We start from the raw sequence: 17,273 nt of genomic DNA on the forward strand, positions 1-17,273 counted from the left end.
TGGCAGGAATAAAAACATGTGTCTTTACATGTAGACTAACATCACAAGTAGCTACTTCACTCCTATTTTTGGTCTCCTAAATTGCACAGGAGAAAATAGTGAGAGGAGGATGGACACAGTAAACATGACTGTGTAACTAACAAAATGTAAACTTTGGATTTCGGAGGGGCCTTCGACAGCTTGGAGCCCGTTTGAAAGCTAATTTCCAATAACATACGCCCACACTTGTTTCATCCTTAAGGAAAGCAAAAAGAGATGAAAAGTTTTGCTTTGGGAATTCTGAATAAAGTGAGAATACAGTCTGAAGATGTAGAACAATTGGTGCTTTCAGGTGCAGTACAAAATATTAAATGGGTTATAGCGAGGGTCCCAAACAACTGAGCTAGATATACGGGTTGTACAATCCTACTGTACAGAAAACATTTATTTCATTCAATGATTTCATCATAGGTTATTAGTATCTTCTCACAATAGTAACGTGCACATTTCAATCCATAATATTGAATTATCAACAAGAACAACTACAGGGATCTTTTATGATGTTTTTTTCATTACGTTTTCTCAAGTCCAACTAAATCAAATACGTTCTGTCACATCGTTATATTAAAACAACTTTACTATAACACTGTACTGACACAAATGTGCCGGATTTGTTGACGAGGCACGATCTTCCGACGACCCGTGAACGCCTCACGTGGCTCAGCCAATCACAGCCACGCCTCCATCGTCAACAGGAAACGGGGGAAGCGTCCTTGGAGATGCTGCTTGTTGTTAGTGTAACTTTGGCACCTTTCTCCAGCCTGCGTACACAATGTCTCCGTCAAAGCACTGACAGCTGATCGATATTGCCGCAGAGGCTAATGAAAAAACTATTGAAAGTTTGGAAGGTAACTCGGTTGGCACGAATACGCTTTTCTCCAACTACTTAGCTTGCTGAGCTAACGTTGAGCTAATGTTAAAGTTAGCTGAGATGCTAATTATCTTATCTCATCCTTAAGCATTACTGGTTTTTTGTTGTTGTTGTTTTTAAACGACTTAACGTTGTTATTTTTCGTTTAATTGCGGTGTTGGTGTGGCTTTACTGATGCACAGTTTTCCACAGGCTCCAAAATGTCCTTTAACAGTAAAACCCTCGCTGTTCTTTTTAAGATGCAAGAAGTTAACCTAATTTATTCATCTTATCAGATCAGATCACGTTTCCTCTCTCTCTCTCTCTCAAAAAAAAAAAAGGTGTCTCTTACACAGGACAACGTAGACGTGAGGCTGTGCGACCTTCTCGTTATAAGACGCAGTTCCTGTCGATCTGTCCTGATGTTTTGTCTCCTCACTTGTCTCTGCAGTAACCATGACTGCAGCTGCTCTCATAGGAGACCAGCTGATCCTCGAAGAAGACTACGATGAGAACTATATCCCCTCTGAACAAGGTACTTTGGGGTCGCAGCAGACGGGACGTGTTTGGTTTTACTTGACTTCATATGTCCTTATTAGTTTAATATGTCCTTTAGTTGTTCCGTGTCTATTCATGTCTGTTTCCGTGTGTGTAAACATATCTGGCCAATAAAGCAGATTCTGATTCTGATGTACGAACATGAACATCTTGTTGTATAATGGCCTCTTTTAAATACTCTCCCTGAAAGGGCTCTTAAATCCAGACCACAATGCTGTGTAGTTTGCCACATCTCCATTCAGCTCCTGTCATATCTCACTTTCTCCGTTTCTCCTTCTCTGATCAGAGATCCAGGAGTACGCGAGAGAGATTGGCATCGATCCCGACGATGAGCCGGAGCTCCTGTGGCTGGCCAGGGAGGGCATCGTCGCCCCTTTGCCTCCCGAGTGGAAGCCATGGTAAGTGATCGGAAAAAGTCTGGGGAATGGACCTCCGGCATCACGGCTACTGAAGACAGAAGATGTTTAAATTTCAGCCCCGCTACACTGGCGAGTCAAGGAGGGGTTCGTCAGGTGAAGGTCTGGTCTTGACACCTGCAGCTGAAGCCGCGTAGTGTCCTTATCTTAACAGCGTCTCCGGGGAGATGTCAGCTGCAGAGCTTGTTAAAACAAAGCCTCTAACTTTACAACACACTGCTGACACAGCAATGTGAAGCATTGTAGGGACTTGGAGAGACATGCTCGTCATTTGAACTCTTTGTGTAGCACTGAGAAAGCAGCAATCAATCCAGAATCTAGATGCACAAATCCATCATCCATCCATCCATCATCCATCCATCCATCCATCCATCCATCCATCCATCCATCCATCCACCCACCCATCATCCATCCATCCATCCATCCATCCATCCATCCATCATCCATCTATCCATCCATCCATCCATCCATCCATCATCCATCCATCCATCCATCCATCCATCCATCATCCATCCATCCATCCATCGTCTATCCATCCATCCATCCATCCATCCATCATCCATCCATCCATCCATCCATCCATCCATCATCTATCCATCTATCCATCCATCCATCCATCCATCCATCCATTTCTTTTTTGAGGTATTGAAGTGACCCACATTCTCTTTCCTCCTCCTCCTCCTCCTCCTCCTCCTCCTCCCCCCTCACAGCCAAGACGTGACGGGGGACATCTACTATTTCAACTTCTCCACGGGCCAGTCCACCTGGGATCACCCCTGCGACGAGCACTACCGCCGCCTCGTGGACCAGGAGCGTGAGCGTGCCCAGCTCACCGCCACAGCTGGGGGCGCTGGGATGAAGAAGGACAAGAAGAAGAAGAAAGAAAAGAAGGAGAAGAAAGAGAAGAAGAAGAAGGAGCCATTGAAGACTCCTCGAGTGAGTAGTTGTTGCACTTCTTTTACAGGTTTTGTGTTGTATTTTGCTGCTTTTTGTGTTACCACCACACGAGAGAGAAGAGGAAACTCATTCACGAGTGCAGCAGCAGACAAGAGTAGTCTAACAGTACACTTTATGTAGTTTAAGGTTAGGGATTTACACTGATAAATGCTTCAGTGCAGGACTGTTTCTTTATCCACTGTTATAGAGTAGTAAGAACACAAGTACATGCAATGGAAAAAAAAATCAGCTGATTGTGACGATTCCCTCTGATTCCGTCTGCATTGTTTTCCCGTCACCTTCTAGTATTGACTTAGTGTGCTAGGAACCCAGGAGACGCAGGTGCTAAAAAAAAATATCTGACAGTACTGTCTACAGACGATGGAAAACAAAACAAAAAAAAACGCAAATAGAGCTGAGCTGAGAAGGGGCTTTAGTGGCTGAAGATAGTTGGCTGGATGTTCGGACTTGTTGTCCTGCCGCAGAATGAATGCATTTGGGAGATGTGTCCTTGATGGTATGGGGTGATAAAAATGTAAACATCTGAAGTAACATAAACATCTGAAGTAACGTAAACATCTAAAATGTTGGCCCTGTGCTTGATGTTTTAAATGAGACCTGACCTTGTTAGGTGTGGTCCTCCTAAATAATGTCCTAGAAAAATATCCTGGAAAATGATTGTCTTGAAAATAGTTGGAGCCCTGTTTTCATTCAGGTTCTGTGTCCCTGTTCATACAGGGATTCACTTCAGCTTTGGCGCCATTACTGTCCCCACTTGGCAGCTTGGCTCCTCTGAGAGGTCTGGACGGCCCCGGCCCAGGTCCTCTCTCCGGATCTGCGCCTGCTCTCCGCGGGTCCCTCGACAGCTCTGGGGGGCTGGAACCCCTCAAGCCATCCCTTCGGGTAAAATCCTGTTTCTATATGAAAAAGTGTATGACGTGCTATGGAGTTCTGATCCTCTCCAAACCCTTACCGTCATTACATTCTTTCTTTTTCAGGGTCTTCGAAGCAGCGGGGCTTCTAGCGTGTTAGGCAGCAGGAAACAGGAGAGGGTGTCGCTTACTTTGCCAGATTTTGATGATGACGATGACAACGATGAAGACAAAATCTCCGAAAATGAGGTTGGTTTGGCTTCCTGTCGTCTCAGAAATACACTTCAAGTTGTTGTGAAACCAAAACATGTCTCTTTTTCAGCCAAGTCCTCGTGGTACAGACAGACTACTGAAGAACCTCCACCTGGACCTGGATTCCCTTGGAGGAGGCCCTCAATATGAGGTAGACAGGATCATTTGGTTAAAACAACAATGATTACATAGTAGACATTGTAAGGCATATTCTGATATTGGTTGGTAATTCCCTGGTATATAAATACCTGTATTGGCCATTTTCTGCCTTTAATCTTCTACAAGAGAGAATTTGATTCATATTCATTCCTGAAATGTACCATACGTATTAGGCAGGAATATATTTTGTCTTATTAAATGGTTTATGGAATCCAGAGGAGAGTTTGAGCAATCTTTGTGAATGTTTGCTTCAGGACAGCGAGGCCAGCGGTGCAGCTCCAGCTGAGGAGAGGACGGAGCCAGAGTTGCAGGACTTGGCCCTGTCTGGAGACCACAGCCCTGAACCGCCGTCCCAGCAAGTAAAAACTCACAAATCCTCTTCTTCAGCCACTCCAAGCATTATGTTTGTTTTTCTTTCTCGCATCGAACAGTCGAAATAGAACATCTCTGCCATTGCTGTACTCTTCACATATGTGTATGTGCGTACAGTATCAGATTCTCTGAATGGCTGTAGTGTCTTGTCTGTTGTGATTATCAGAATTTGTTTAACTAAGAAGAGCATAATAATGTGGGATGTAAGTGATAATATATAGTAGGTTTACATGTGTTTTAAGTTGTGGGTGAGTCCTACTTGTCTGTGTGTCAGTACCGTAGTGGACTTTTCTTCTTGTCTCATGTAACTGTGATTTCTAAACCATCTGTTATTCCTTCTCTTGTGTCTCTTTGACCTTTGAACCTCTCACCTTTGCACTGCGACCCGTATGTGTTCGTGCAGCTGCTGTGCTGCTGGGATCTGTCCTACGGGCACGGCTGTTACTGTGTCTTCCTCTTTGTCCTGCTGTCCTCCTACTGTCACTGTTACTGCTTTGCTGTCTGAATCGGAAGAACACGAGCATGCGTCGTCACCATCGAAACAATGAATACTCGCGTTTTCCTCTGATTCATTTATTCATTTGCATTATTCACAGTACAACTCCATACCATCACCACTGAACAGTCAGTCCAAAGTCATGAATCATCTAAATTCTTCATATAACTTTCTCTTGTCTTTGTTGACAGAATTTTCCAGTGATTTAGCAGTGTTAGTATGTTGTAATTCAGTGCTGAGACAAGAAAATCATATTCATAAAAACAAACCTGCCCCAGTGTGTGTGTGTGTGTATGTGCCTGTGTTTGATTGTGAAAAAGACCCAGAACAAGAAAGTTTGTGTATTTTGTGTGTGCATACGTGTATGTTTTTATTCATTTTTATGTGTTGTGGAGCCCGACCGATATATCGGCCGGCCAGTTTGGTCTTCCGATATTGGCCTCTGCTTTATGTTTGCCAATTTGAAAACTTTTTCTACAGAACAGAATTCAGGCAAAGATGTTTGTGTTTTTAATATAAAAAACCCCATATAATAAGTTCCAAGTGAAGTTTACTGGTTCGGTTCACCGATGTTGGTATGGGACAATAAACTGTAACATACTGTATCTTGCCTCTATTACACATCTTTGCCACAAGTGTCAAAAGTGTTTGATAACCACATTTGATTATATGGCCGATATTACTCTCAAATATCGGCATTGACATCGGCCCCACAAATCCAGTATCTGTCGGCCTCCAACGTGTTGATTCTCCAACATGATTCATTCTGTTGTTTGCACGATCTGTCGGTTTTGCATGCGGTTGATCGAGAACACCACTCCTCCGCCCTCCGTCTGCGGGGGTCACAATCTTTTTGTCCGCCTCCTTTCCTCACCTGCCCTCCTCCATCCCTTCTCTCCCCTTTTGTCTCTGCACGCCTTCCTCCGTGCCTCTGTTTGGGACGGACGGACTGTTCCTCCTATTACCCTCCACCGCCAAGGACTCTGTGAAGGGCCGCCACATCCACTTCTCTCCCCACGCTGGCAGTGGAAACCACGTCAGTGAGGAGGGGGCCGGTGCTACCAGCCCTGAACCTGAACACTCTGCTCAGCACTCAGGAGAGGAGGTAGCAGAGGAGTTAAGTGAGGAAGAGGAGGAGGGAGAAAAAGCAAAGGCGGGAGGGACAGAAGAGGAGGGAAATGAGACGAAAGATGGAGACGAAACGGACGAGAAAGACAGAGAAAGCAGAGAGGAGGGGGACGAGACAGCGGAAGATCAGAGAGGAAGTAAAGCGGTTGTAGAGAGCAACAAAGAGGAGGAGGAGGGAGACAGTGATGAGGTAGAGGAGGAATGTTGTAATGAAGGGGAAGACGAAATGTCAGAAAACATGAAACACAGCCATAGACAGCAGAGGAATGAAAAAGAGGAGAACGACAGCGATGAAGAATTAGAAATGTGCATCAGAAGCCAGGATGATGAAAGCAAAGACAGAGAGGTGACTGTGGAGAGCGATGAGGCTGGGAAGGATTCTGTTGAGGAGGAAGACGAGATGCAAAATGTAGAAGAAGAGGAATCTGAGGAAGTTGTGGAGAAATGCTTCAAAAGTGAGGAAGATGGAGGGAGTGAGGAGGAGGACAAAACTGACAGAGAGAGAGATGAGCTCGAGAGAAACCCAAAAAATGGAAAGCAGGATGAAAGTGAGAGAGATGAGGAAGAGATAAGTGGCAAAGGAGAGGAAGAGGAGGAGGGAGAGAGTGATGAGGCTTTGGAGAGATGCTCCCTAAGCCAGAGGAAACTGATGGAGAGTGAGAAGGAGGAGCAGGAGGAGGAGGAGGAGGAGGTGTTGGTAAGTTGTGTGCAGAGCGAAGGACAAGAAACAGAGAGGGGGGGAGAGGAGATAGAGGAGGAAGGCCAAAAGCCCCAAAGAGCGTCAGAGAGCGAGGAGGAAGTCGTGGAGGTTTTTAAAGAGGAAACAGCTCGCGTGCAGCCAGCCAAGCTAGACCAGAGGAAGCTTTACCAAAAGAGAAAAAGTCCCGGTGGCCAGATGAAGACAAAAAAATCCCCCCTTCCTGCAGAGGTAGGGTTTGGTGTTGCCTCTGTGCGTGCTCACCCAGCATACATCCCCCCTCTCTCATTCACTCCCCAACCCCGACCCTGGTCCTGCCTGATCTGTGCAAGCAGGTGCGTGTAGCTCCCAGAATCCAACACCACTGCCTTAGGGGCTGCCTCATCCTGCCTCGATAACATCACTCACACTGGACTATAAATTCAATCTATTTGAGCCCCTGAGGACTGGATTGGAAAAGCTCTGATCCCGTTGACAGTGCCTGCCTTCTTTTAGATTGGTATTTGACCAGACACAGGTCTCTTCATCTCCTCCTCCCTCCTTCAGAGTCTGCTTGCTTTGGTTACAGATGTCTGATTTTACCGTGTGCCTGCTTGCACCCTGGTCTTGGTTGTGTTTGTGATGTAGGCGCTGCCTCGGCCTCAGCGTGTCTCCGTGTGTCTTCGGTGTTGGCAGCATGCTTCGATGTCCGGTGTTGCTTGTGGCCAGTTTGGTTTTGTACAGATGTGCATGTGGGTTCCCATTTAGAGCGTTTAACTTTTATCGCTGAGTGTGTTTGTGTGTTTGTGTTATTGCAGGTGTCTAAAGCCAGTAAGAACATTGAAGAGGCTTCAACCTCCATAGATGTCAAAGTACTCTGATCATGCACCGCGACACTTACTATTCATTCATTCCACTGTTTATTGCCAGCATGTCTCGTTATGGTTCTTGTTTTTGTGTCTTTAAGCTATCGGAAAAGGTTCTAGACATCAACGACCTGTCCGGCACGGTCAGTCCACTGGAGAAAGCTGACAGAGAGGACACGCAAGAGGACGAGGAGGATGAAGAGGATGGAAAGACGGAGAAGGCAGAGACCAACACAAGGTTCATCGTTGTTTTTATATCTTCTTCTGGAAAACAACCAATGGGCTCAGACTAGATTGAATCATTTTTACAAGACGTTGTGTGCCTTTTTTGTGTTTTCATTATTAAACTCAGCTGATTTTACTTTCCCATCGGCCAACATTATTAGGTACCAAACGTATCTTTGTAAAGAAACATGCATCCACAATGTCCAGGGAATATCTCGCATGTTTGGGAAATCTATATAATTTTGCCTTTTCTCTTTTTAGGCGTATGTCGGCCAAAGACAATGACAACCCTGCAGTCAATAAAGTTGACCGACTTGTCCTTCACCAGTCCAGCCCTTCGCCCTCACTCTCCAGCTCCTCCCGCTCAGAACGAGGTGTCAGCCACCTTAAAAAAGTCCTCGGCATGTCTCTGGCGCTGCAGAGACCTGAAACCTCCAGGGGTCGGCTGGTCAGGAGCTCCAACAACCACGTCGAAGAGGCTGAACTCCCCTCAAAAAAACAAGAGACTCCACTAGAAGAAGAGCCAAGCTGGAGAATCCTGAAAGACAGGGAGAAGAAAGAGAGGGAGAAAGAGGATGAGGAGGAGAGGAAGAGGGCAGAGATGGAGGAGAGGAGTCTGAGAGATAGGGAGGAAGAGGAGGAGGAGAGGAAGAGGGTAGAGAGAGAGGAGAGGAGTTTCAGAGACAGGGAGGAGGAGGAGGAGAGGAAGAGGGCAGAGAGGGAGGAGAGGAGTCTGAGAGAAAGGGAGAAAGAGGAGGAGAGGAAGAGGGCAGAGAGGGAGGAGAGGAGTCTGAGAGACAGGAAGGAGGAGGAGGAGAGGAAGAGGGTAGAGAGAGAGAAGAGGAGTCTGAGAGACAGGGAGGAGGAGGAGGAGAGGAAGAGGGTAGAGAGAGAGAAGAGGAGTCTGAGAGACAGGGAGGAGGAGGAGAGGAAGAGGGTAGAGAGAGAGAAGAGGAGTCTGAGAGACAGGGAGGAAGAGGAGGAGAGGAAGAGGGGAGAGAGAGAGGAGAGGAGTCTGAGAGACAGGGAGGAGGAGGAGGAGGAGAGGAAGAGGGTAGAGAGAGAGGAGAGGAGTCTGAGAGACAGGAAGGAAGAGGAGGAGGAGAGGAAGAGGAGGAAGGTTGAGCAGGAGATGGAGGAGGAGAGGGAGCGTGTACTGAAGGAAAAGGAGAAGAGGATGCGTCTCCTCCAGGATGAGCTGAGGAGAGAAGAGGAGGAGGAGGAGAGGAAGCTGAAGGAGGAGAGTGAGGAAAGACAGAGGTAGAGTGTAACACTGTACTTTCCCTATTACATTACAGCCCTCATAGAAGTCCATTCAACTGAGATACTATCACTTAAACAGTGTTTTTGTTTATTCATAGTGGTTATTTCTCTTTTGAGGTTTGAGTCTAATTTATATCAGAGCAATAAGATGTCATTTTATACAGGTCCTTTGGTTAAATGAGACAGTTATCAACAGTTTATTGAAGTGTGTGTGTGTGTGTGTGTGTGTGTGTGTGTGTGTGTGTGTGTGTGTGTGTGTGTGTGTGTGTGTTCTCCAGGGCTGTGCGGCAGCATCTCCTGTCTAAGAGGAAAGAGGAGGAGGCCCGGCTGAACGACTCTGATGGATCGCTGGAGGAACTCAGAGAGTCTGCCAAGAGGGAGAGAGAGATGAAGCAACTCAAGCTCAGGTCACACATTTACACATGCAGTAAACAAACTAGTGCAATAAAGCTGTAGTTCCCAAAGGGGGGCTAAATTCAGTCTTTTCATATCATCGTGTTGACCGTTACAAGAGAAGATTTGTATGACCCTTTAAATGCACAGTGTGAATACAAAGTTAATCATCTATAATCCCCATATTAACCCTGGTGTCTGTGTCGCATGCTCAGGGAGGAGAGTGAAATCTTGCTGAAGGAGTTACGTGTCACTCTGGAGGAAGAACGAGCAGCGGCCCGGGACAGACTGGAGGCCCAGAAGAGGCAGGACATCGATTGTCTGAAGGCCGAGTCGGAAGAGGAGCTGCAGGCGGAGAGGAGGAGACTCCAGAGGGAGAGGGAGGAGAAACTGAACTCTCTGAAACAGGAGGTGACTGAGGATGATGCCGGCCTGCTTCGGGTCCAGTTTGTTTCTGAATATGATATCATGCAGTCACTGAAATGTTGTCTTTGCACCGGGCATCACTGTCTCAAGACAGCTTGTCTTTACAATTAATGAGGAACAATTCACTCGAAACAAACTGAAACTAAAGCTGAGCACGAATACTTGAAATAGTTCAGTAAACAGAAAGATTCAGATGTTGTCACTGTTATTTAGCACACTAGATGTTAGCAGGTGGACATATTAACTTGATCTTTGGTTTCATGTGAGGGGAAAGGGACTGGAGAGGCCTTTTTTGTGGGAGACTATTTGTTATTTTAGGTGACTCACAGTCCTGTTAGCCTCTTCAGTGCAGCTTTAGTTTTATTTATTTCCTCTCAGGTGTTATTGGCAAACAGCAAGAGCAAATATTCTTGGTTTAGATGGCACTATCAAGTGTTTTATTAACATATTTTGTGTTACAAATCCATAAAGATGCATTTTTGGAATTAAACTAGTGGCAAAACTGTACAGTTCAGAGTGATTAGACATTAACAGTCTATACGCAGTGTATACCCATATTTTATTGATGTTATTGTTACTAAGGTCAACAGCAAATCTAACTGAAAACAACACAAGAACCAGAAGTTTGTTCTGTTGGATTTTGATGGTACATGGTGGTATTGGACCCGAGGAACACAGATTAATGATCTCTGTCTGTGTTTGCACTGTTTTGTGTGTATAAAGGTCAAAACCACGGAGAGGAGGAGGGAGCTGATGATGACTCCACGACCTGAACAGCAACTGGCAGAGTACCACCGCGAGGTTAGAGGACACACAAATATATGTACAAAATTACATCATCGTGGGTATTTGTTCATTTTGTTCTAGCTAAAGTTCAAGTAAAACTTCAGTGGATAGTAACTTTTTGTTTGTGCTGTCTTACACTGATACGCCACCGCCGATGCCCAGTTGGGTGACGTGCTCCAAGAAGTGCGGGAGGAAGTTCAGCGGGATCACGAGAGGAAGCTGGAGCAGCTGAGGGACGACCACAGGAGAGAGATGAACAACATCAGAGAGAAATACCTCGATGAGGTCAGACAGAGTTGCAGATTTACCTGATACACGCCGACATCCTGTACAACTGTGAATACTATATTCAATACTAAAAATAGTAGATCATCTCTAAATGACTGTTTGGTGGTTTTGTTTCCATTGTATGTTTTGACAAAGAATGTCAGGCTTAAAATAATAATATTATGTAGTTAGCAGTGACAAAATGATCCTTGCTGGCACTTAAAAACAGAATCTCATCTTTGTCCTACAGAACATTTTCTTTATATTCATCTTCCGCCTCAGTGTAAACTCGGTTGAACGAGATAAGCCTACAAAGAGTATCTTCTTTGATGGAGGCAGCCTTGTTACAGTTAAACCAAAAAAAGGCAAAGAGACTGTGTTGACATTGCTTGGCCTCCTGAATAATGGAAAATTGCTGAAGTGTAAAAGTAAAACTCCTTTCTGAAAGTGTTACCTTTGTCATTGATAATACATAATATAGTATATGTTTTTATCATTCATGACAGGTCTGTGACATTTCGTTTGTTTTCCAGGAGACCGCTCAGAGGGAGCGCTTGCTGTCGTCTCTGCAGGAGGACAGAGAGCGTCTCCAGGCCTCACATGCTGTCCAACTGGAGAAACTCCGCCTGCAGCTCAACACCGAGACACAAAAGACTCAGCTGGGACTCTCGCGGAAGGTGAGACAAGATGCCAACTAGGCAGTGCGGCACATAAAGAACACAGCAGCTGTTACAGTTTGTCTAGTGTCTGGTTTCCAGACATATCTAAGCGGATGGTTTACATTGGCACCTGCCTTCTGTGTATGGACTGGAACCAGATGATGCTCCAAAAAGGAGGGAAGCCTTTTCTAAAAAATATAATTGTCTTATTTCTCCCTGCAGGAGTCCGAACTGCAGCGTCTGTCAGATCAGTTGGAGCTGAGAGCCAAAGAGCTGAAGAGCCAAGAGGCCATGCTGCAGACTAAGGTATCTCTCCCGAACTGTATGTATTATTAACACGAAGCTAAAACACATGGACTCATCAATTCTGTCTCCTGCCAGGCAGCCGATCTGAAGAGGAGGAGGAAAAAGCTCGCAGGCGAGGAAGAGGAAGTGGACAGACAGATAGAGGTGAGAAGTCCGACTTTCTCCTGATGAATAGATTATATTCACCGGCTCTACCATCTGTCAACCCTCTTATTTCCCCACCTGTGTGGTCAGGCCTTACCTCGGCTGATCCAGGAGAGAGACCAGCTGAAGGAGGAGCTGGAGAGGATGAGGGAGGAGAAAACTCAAGCCCGAGAACTCCTCCACATAGCCAGGGAGGAGAGGAGCGAGGCCAAGGAGCAGGAGGCGAGGCTGAGGCTGGAGAGAGACAAAGCCAGGGAAGAGAGCTGGAGAGCCAAGGAGGACAATGAGCGACTGGAGAGCAAGGTGGCGCTGCTGCAGGAGAGATGCGAACGTCTGGGCCGCAGAGTCAGGTACATTCTTCCGCCACAGGACTCGGACACACCGGAAGAGGAACAGTTTCCAAAATCAAAGTTCTGATTTGTGTAGAATGTTGGAGGTTTTTGCATCTTAAAGGGTTTGTGGTCTCGTTTTGTCAGTGAGCTGGAACAAGGCGAAGGAGTGAGCACTTTCCCCACATCAGAGCAGGACACAAGGAAGGCAGAGAGGGGGACGGTGCCCTCCAGTGACAGGAGAGAAGCATCACTACATGTAGAGGACCTGGACGACCCGCCTCTCTCCCCGGTATCCGACAGCCACAGCAGCATAGACGAGTAAGGAGACACAAAGACACAAATCTGTGGTCATAAATGCACGGTTATATTTATTTTGTGTTTAGTACAGTATAGAAATTAGGACAGTCGTCAATTCTTAATGGACTGATGTCATGTTGATGGTTTAGTACGTCGCAGGGATTGATTGATATCAACTAATAACTACATAGCATGTTTATTTCGATTTTCTGATATTCTTTCCCATTCATTGGATGATGTGGCATTATAAGAATACCTTTGAGGGTAATAAACACACAACGCCAACCAGACCATCTTGTCAGTACTCATCTGCGTGTAGTGGCATCACATGCCTGCCAGCTGAGATGATCGAACATTGCGGCCAATGTAAAATAAACAAAGGATTATCCTTTGTTTACTGTTGTTCAAAACGTGAATGGTTTGGATGCACGTTGTTCGCGTGTGCCTGACTACAGCTGCTGTTCCTACACCTGTACGTGTCCAGGGTCAGGCGGTACATCTCCTCCCACGAAGCCCTCAACCAGAAGACCAAACTGTTCCTGGAGAGGGAGAGCAGCCGGCTGATGGAGAGACACGCAGCTCTGCAGGCAGCCCAGACCAGTTCCGCTCAGGCTCCCGGTCCTGGTGGAGGAGTGACCGAGGAGATGATAAGAACCCTTCAGCAGGTAAGGAGGAGTGGGACCCAAGTCCTGTGCAATATTCATTGGACTGATGTTTGGCAAAGTTGATTTTAAAATACGTGCCTAGTGATGGTTGTTTTCCTTTGTTGTGTCAGGAGGCCAGAAACGTGACGGAGCTGCAGCGGACGGTTCAGAGAGGAAACACTCTCCTACGGAGGAAAGAGGAGCAGCTTCAGCAACTCGAGAGCTCCATAGCTGAGGAGGTCAGGAGAAAAGATCAGCCTACGTATCGGATTAGTCCAAGTTCACTTTAGTATTTTCATTGTAGAGGATCAAACCAAATCTATAAACAAGAAAAGCTATGAAAGTTACCCGAACACCTGACACACTCACTGCACTGTGCTCTCACTCTTAGGAATAGTTTTCTTCTAGTGATTTGTGATCAATTAGTAAATGAAGCTAATCAATTTGATCAGTTTAATGATTAAGTTTGCTTTAAATGAGACTCTGACCAGTTGTGCACGTGAAGAAACTTTATATGTGTCCAAACTGTTTTCATCAGGATGTCATTAACGAGTCTTTCTTCGCTCAGCCTCTGTTTGAGGATTTGTCTCAGCTGGCAGGAGGAAGGAAGGTGACCTTTGATGTGACTGAGTCAGACCTGAGCAGCACTGTGGACCCACCCAACGGGACAGGTAACATCTTTTTTTTTACCTGCAAGTAAAAATGTAAATAAATAATTAAAATAAATTCATCTTTTTCAACTCTTTTTTACATATTTACACTAATTTCATTTCCGATTTTGCTGATGATAATTTCATATACTCATAATAAATCAGGGTTTTTCAAAGTCTGACACGTTCCATGTCATCCCATCACCATCACCGAGGCATTTTTTTTTTAAATAGTTAGACTTTTTTATGTCTGTAGCTTCACATGTTTTATACACAGGTCAAAATCTCTGTATTTGAATGGAGTGTCAGTGTTTCAGGAATATGTGAACTCTGTCAGCAATGTTCAAAAATATTGATAGTGCAGCATGAAAAGGTAAATATTAATGAAATTGGTCACTCCTGTTATTAATTTTGTCAATTGTGCTCTAAGTGTCAGGAGTATAGTTTCCATAATTTGGAGGGATGTAAACAGAAAGTAATATGTTGCCATGGAGTCTGTAAGTTAGCTGTGGGCTGCAACCAAAGTCCCATTAAAAGTATGCCGAATTACCTATAAGCATATCCAGTTTGTCATGTAGGCATACTTGAAGATACAGAAGAACATTTAAAAACATGGTGATTCTTAGGCAAGTTCTTACAGAAGCACGTTATATTTACAAAAGAAAAAAAACATTGGAAACCTGATCTCCTAATGAGGACGTTCTATCAGACGAGACGGGATGTTTTCTTGTAATTTTGAGATAGTAAATTCTATTTTCCTAAGTCAGAGACAAAGTATGGATTTTGATGAAGTTGCAGCAGCCAGAGTTTTGAAGGACTTTATTTGCCTCTATGAGCTGTGTGTCACAGCCAGTGCTGCTGCAACTGCTCCTCCTGTCTCACAACTTCCCCTCTGAGCCCCCCTCCAACTGTGTAGTGCCTCCCCGGGCTGCTGCCCCTCCCTGTCTGAAAACCTCACTTTTTAAAAAATTTTTTTAATCTCATCTCTTCACATGTCAGGAGGTCATCCCACTGTCCCGGCCAAAGTCCAGGAGTTAGGAGATTCCCTGCAGCAGATCTCAGGCCAGCTCAACACCGTCCTGAGTGCACTGGGTTCACTGGCCCAGAGGCAGAGCACCATACCTTACGCAGCGTTCCCTCTCTCCACCTCAACTCACACCTCCTCCACCGCTGCCCCTGGCATCCCCCAGATGCACGGTCTGGGTCCCAGCTCCATGGCCCCACCTCCTCCGGTGAGGCTCTCGGAGCCGAGCTGGAACTGGGCGCCTCAGGGCAGCTCTGCAGCCGCCCCTGTCTTCAGCACCCCCATCAGCAGTGGGCTGAGGGCCTCTGAGGACCTCATTAACAGCCGGTGGGGCCAGATATTCCCGGGTACGTCAGTGAATCTGTGAAGCACCAATATTGGGACTTGTTAATATCTGTTTCAGTCACTGTTGTTGGTCCTGAACTGCTGTTCCGTTCTCCAGGAGCAGCTATTGACCCGATCGTTTCCAGCAGCACCAGGACCAACTCAGCGTACTCATCATTCACTCCCGTCAGGTACTGCAACCTGCAATACACCTGTAATCCTACTATCCTACTCGCTGTCTTAAATTTACTTAAAACACTCCTTAAAATCTGTGTGAATGTGTGTGCACGTGTGTGTGCACGTGCGTGCGTGCGTGCGTGCGTGCGTGCGTGCGTGCGTGTGTGTGTGTGTGTGTGTGTGTGTTTTAGTGACCATGGCTGGAGCCTGCGGTCGATGCAGAGGTCAGTTGAGGTGGATGGCCAGAGGCTGCAGGGGCTGATTGACGGCAACAAGAGGTGGCTGGAGATGCGTAAAAAAGACACCAGCATGTATCCTTCCATCAAATACACTCATCCACACACAAACACAAAATATAACTGCCATACATCAACATACAAGGTGCGATAACAACATTCCCAAAAGGGTTCTTTTGCACACAAACAGAGCAGCACAGTAACGCGCAAGTCTCAACATGAGTCTCTGGGCTTTTTTCATTATCACATCATCTCAGGGTCTCTGTTTGCGTCTGTATCTATGGAGCACCAAAATAGACCAAAAGTTGGTCAATACAAAAAATGTATTGACTTAATTCTGTAGTTCATTGCTCTTTTTCGCTTTCAACTACTATATTTCCGTTTTCTTTTTTTTTTTATCGGCGTTCACGTTTAATAATTAATCTATTGCCTGTTTTCCTTCCTCCACTCATCTGATAACCTTTAAATACTTCATATTACTGCCAATCTGTTGTTAACAGCACACCAGTAATAACCGGTCTGTCTGTCTGTCTGTCTGTCATCGTCTTTAACTCGCCCTTCCAGACCTCTGTTCACGCGCTATCAGGCTCCCTCCTCCAAAAGCAATCTGGTGCAGCTCGGACTGGACGATAACAACCAGATCAGAGTCTATCATTACTGAGGACAGGACGCTCAGTTCACTCCCGGTGCACTCTGAGGACTTTGGAGCATTAATGGCTGTGACAGGTCAACACTGGGATGCTTACATTTCTCTTTTTTTTTTTTTTTTGTAAAAGCTTCCAGTGCAAAGGTTTTCAGGGATAGTCCCGCCTCCCCTGCTGTGATTGGCGGAGAATGTGGCCGTTCAGGGGCCCCACATGTCACAGAGGGCTGAGGACTTTTATCCTCCAACATTAGAAATGACTGAGAAACAGGTGAGTTTTACAGCGTCCTCCCGTCTCAGGCCAAACTGTTTTCTCATGGTTTACATTGGCAGATCAGAGTCTGTATTTTATGAACAAGTGGAGGACAATCAGAGAAGTAGTTTAAGGCCAAATTAAAATACATTTCCTTTTTCTGAAAACTCCTTTTATATTTATTTCTTGATGCTCGTGATGTTTTTTTATTTTTTTTCAACAATTTCTGACGTGTTTATTTTAGCAACATAAGTCCCCGTTAGATTCAGTGTTCGTGAAAGAAGTGACGCCAATCCCCTTTTTAATCTTTAATCTTCTTTTTCACACTCCCTCAGTGTTTACGTCGCAGTAATAGTGAATCGTTGACTTGTGTAAACTTTACACAAATACGTGCAGAGAAAACTTGTCCTTTGTGTACTTATATTTGTGTAAATAATACTGTATTTTTATATGAAATATTTTAATAAATCAAATTTTTGGGATATATGTTCACTTATTCCTCGTGTACCAGTACTATTGCATGTATGTACACACATTTACTGATGACTGTTTTGTTTTCACATAGAAACTTTGTGGCTCGTTAACTTTTCTGTGAGTTTCTTCA

At 45.3% G+C, this 17,273-nt stretch overlaps 1 protein-coding gene across 2 annotated transcripts; it reads left to right on the top strand.

Moving 5' to 3' along the window:
* The first annotated feature begins 731 nt into the window (after positions 1–731).
* On the top strand, positions 732–17,153 carry LOC138197068 (centrosomal protein of 164 kDa-like). Of its 2 annotated transcripts, XM_069147540.1 has the most exons (28): positions 732–887; positions 1,341–1,424; positions 1,734–1,845; positions 2,574–2,799; positions 3,538–3,702; positions 3,798–3,920; positions 3,994–4,074; positions 4,337–4,441; positions 5,930–7,006; positions 7,573–7,626; positions 7,722–7,858; positions 8,107–9,105; positions 9,387–9,515; positions 9,717–9,912; positions 10,651–10,728; positions 10,876–10,998; positions 11,514–11,657; positions 11,862–11,945; positions 12,021–12,089; positions 12,180–12,439; positions 12,566–12,739; positions 13,203–13,383; positions 13,494–13,601; positions 13,931–14,033; positions 15,012–15,383; positions 15,479–15,551; positions 15,729–15,848; positions 16,338–17,153. In XM_069147540.1, exons 2-28 carry the CDS (start codon positions 1,346–1,348, stop codon positions 16,432–16,434), a joined length of 5,469 nt encoding a protein of 1,822 aa, XP_069003641.1. In that variant the 5' UTR covers positions 732–887; positions 1,341–1,345; the 3' UTR covers positions 16,435–17,153. The 2 variants fall into 2 exon arrangements, with proteins under 2 accessions (XP_069003641.1, XP_069003642.1); XM_069147541.1 differs by lacking the exon at positions 5,930–7,006.
* The last annotated feature ends 120 nt before the right edge of the window (positions 17,154–17,273 follow it).

This window comes from Embiotoca jacksoni, unplaced genomic scaffold (genome assembly GCF_022577435.1).
Source record: "Embiotoca jacksoni isolate LCO1_2020_lvr unplaced genomic scaffold, fEmbJac1.0.p SCAF_14, whole genome shotgun sequence".
NCBI classification, from domain to species: Eukaryota; Metazoa; Chordata; class Actinopteri; family Embiotocidae; genus Embiotoca; species Embiotoca jacksoni.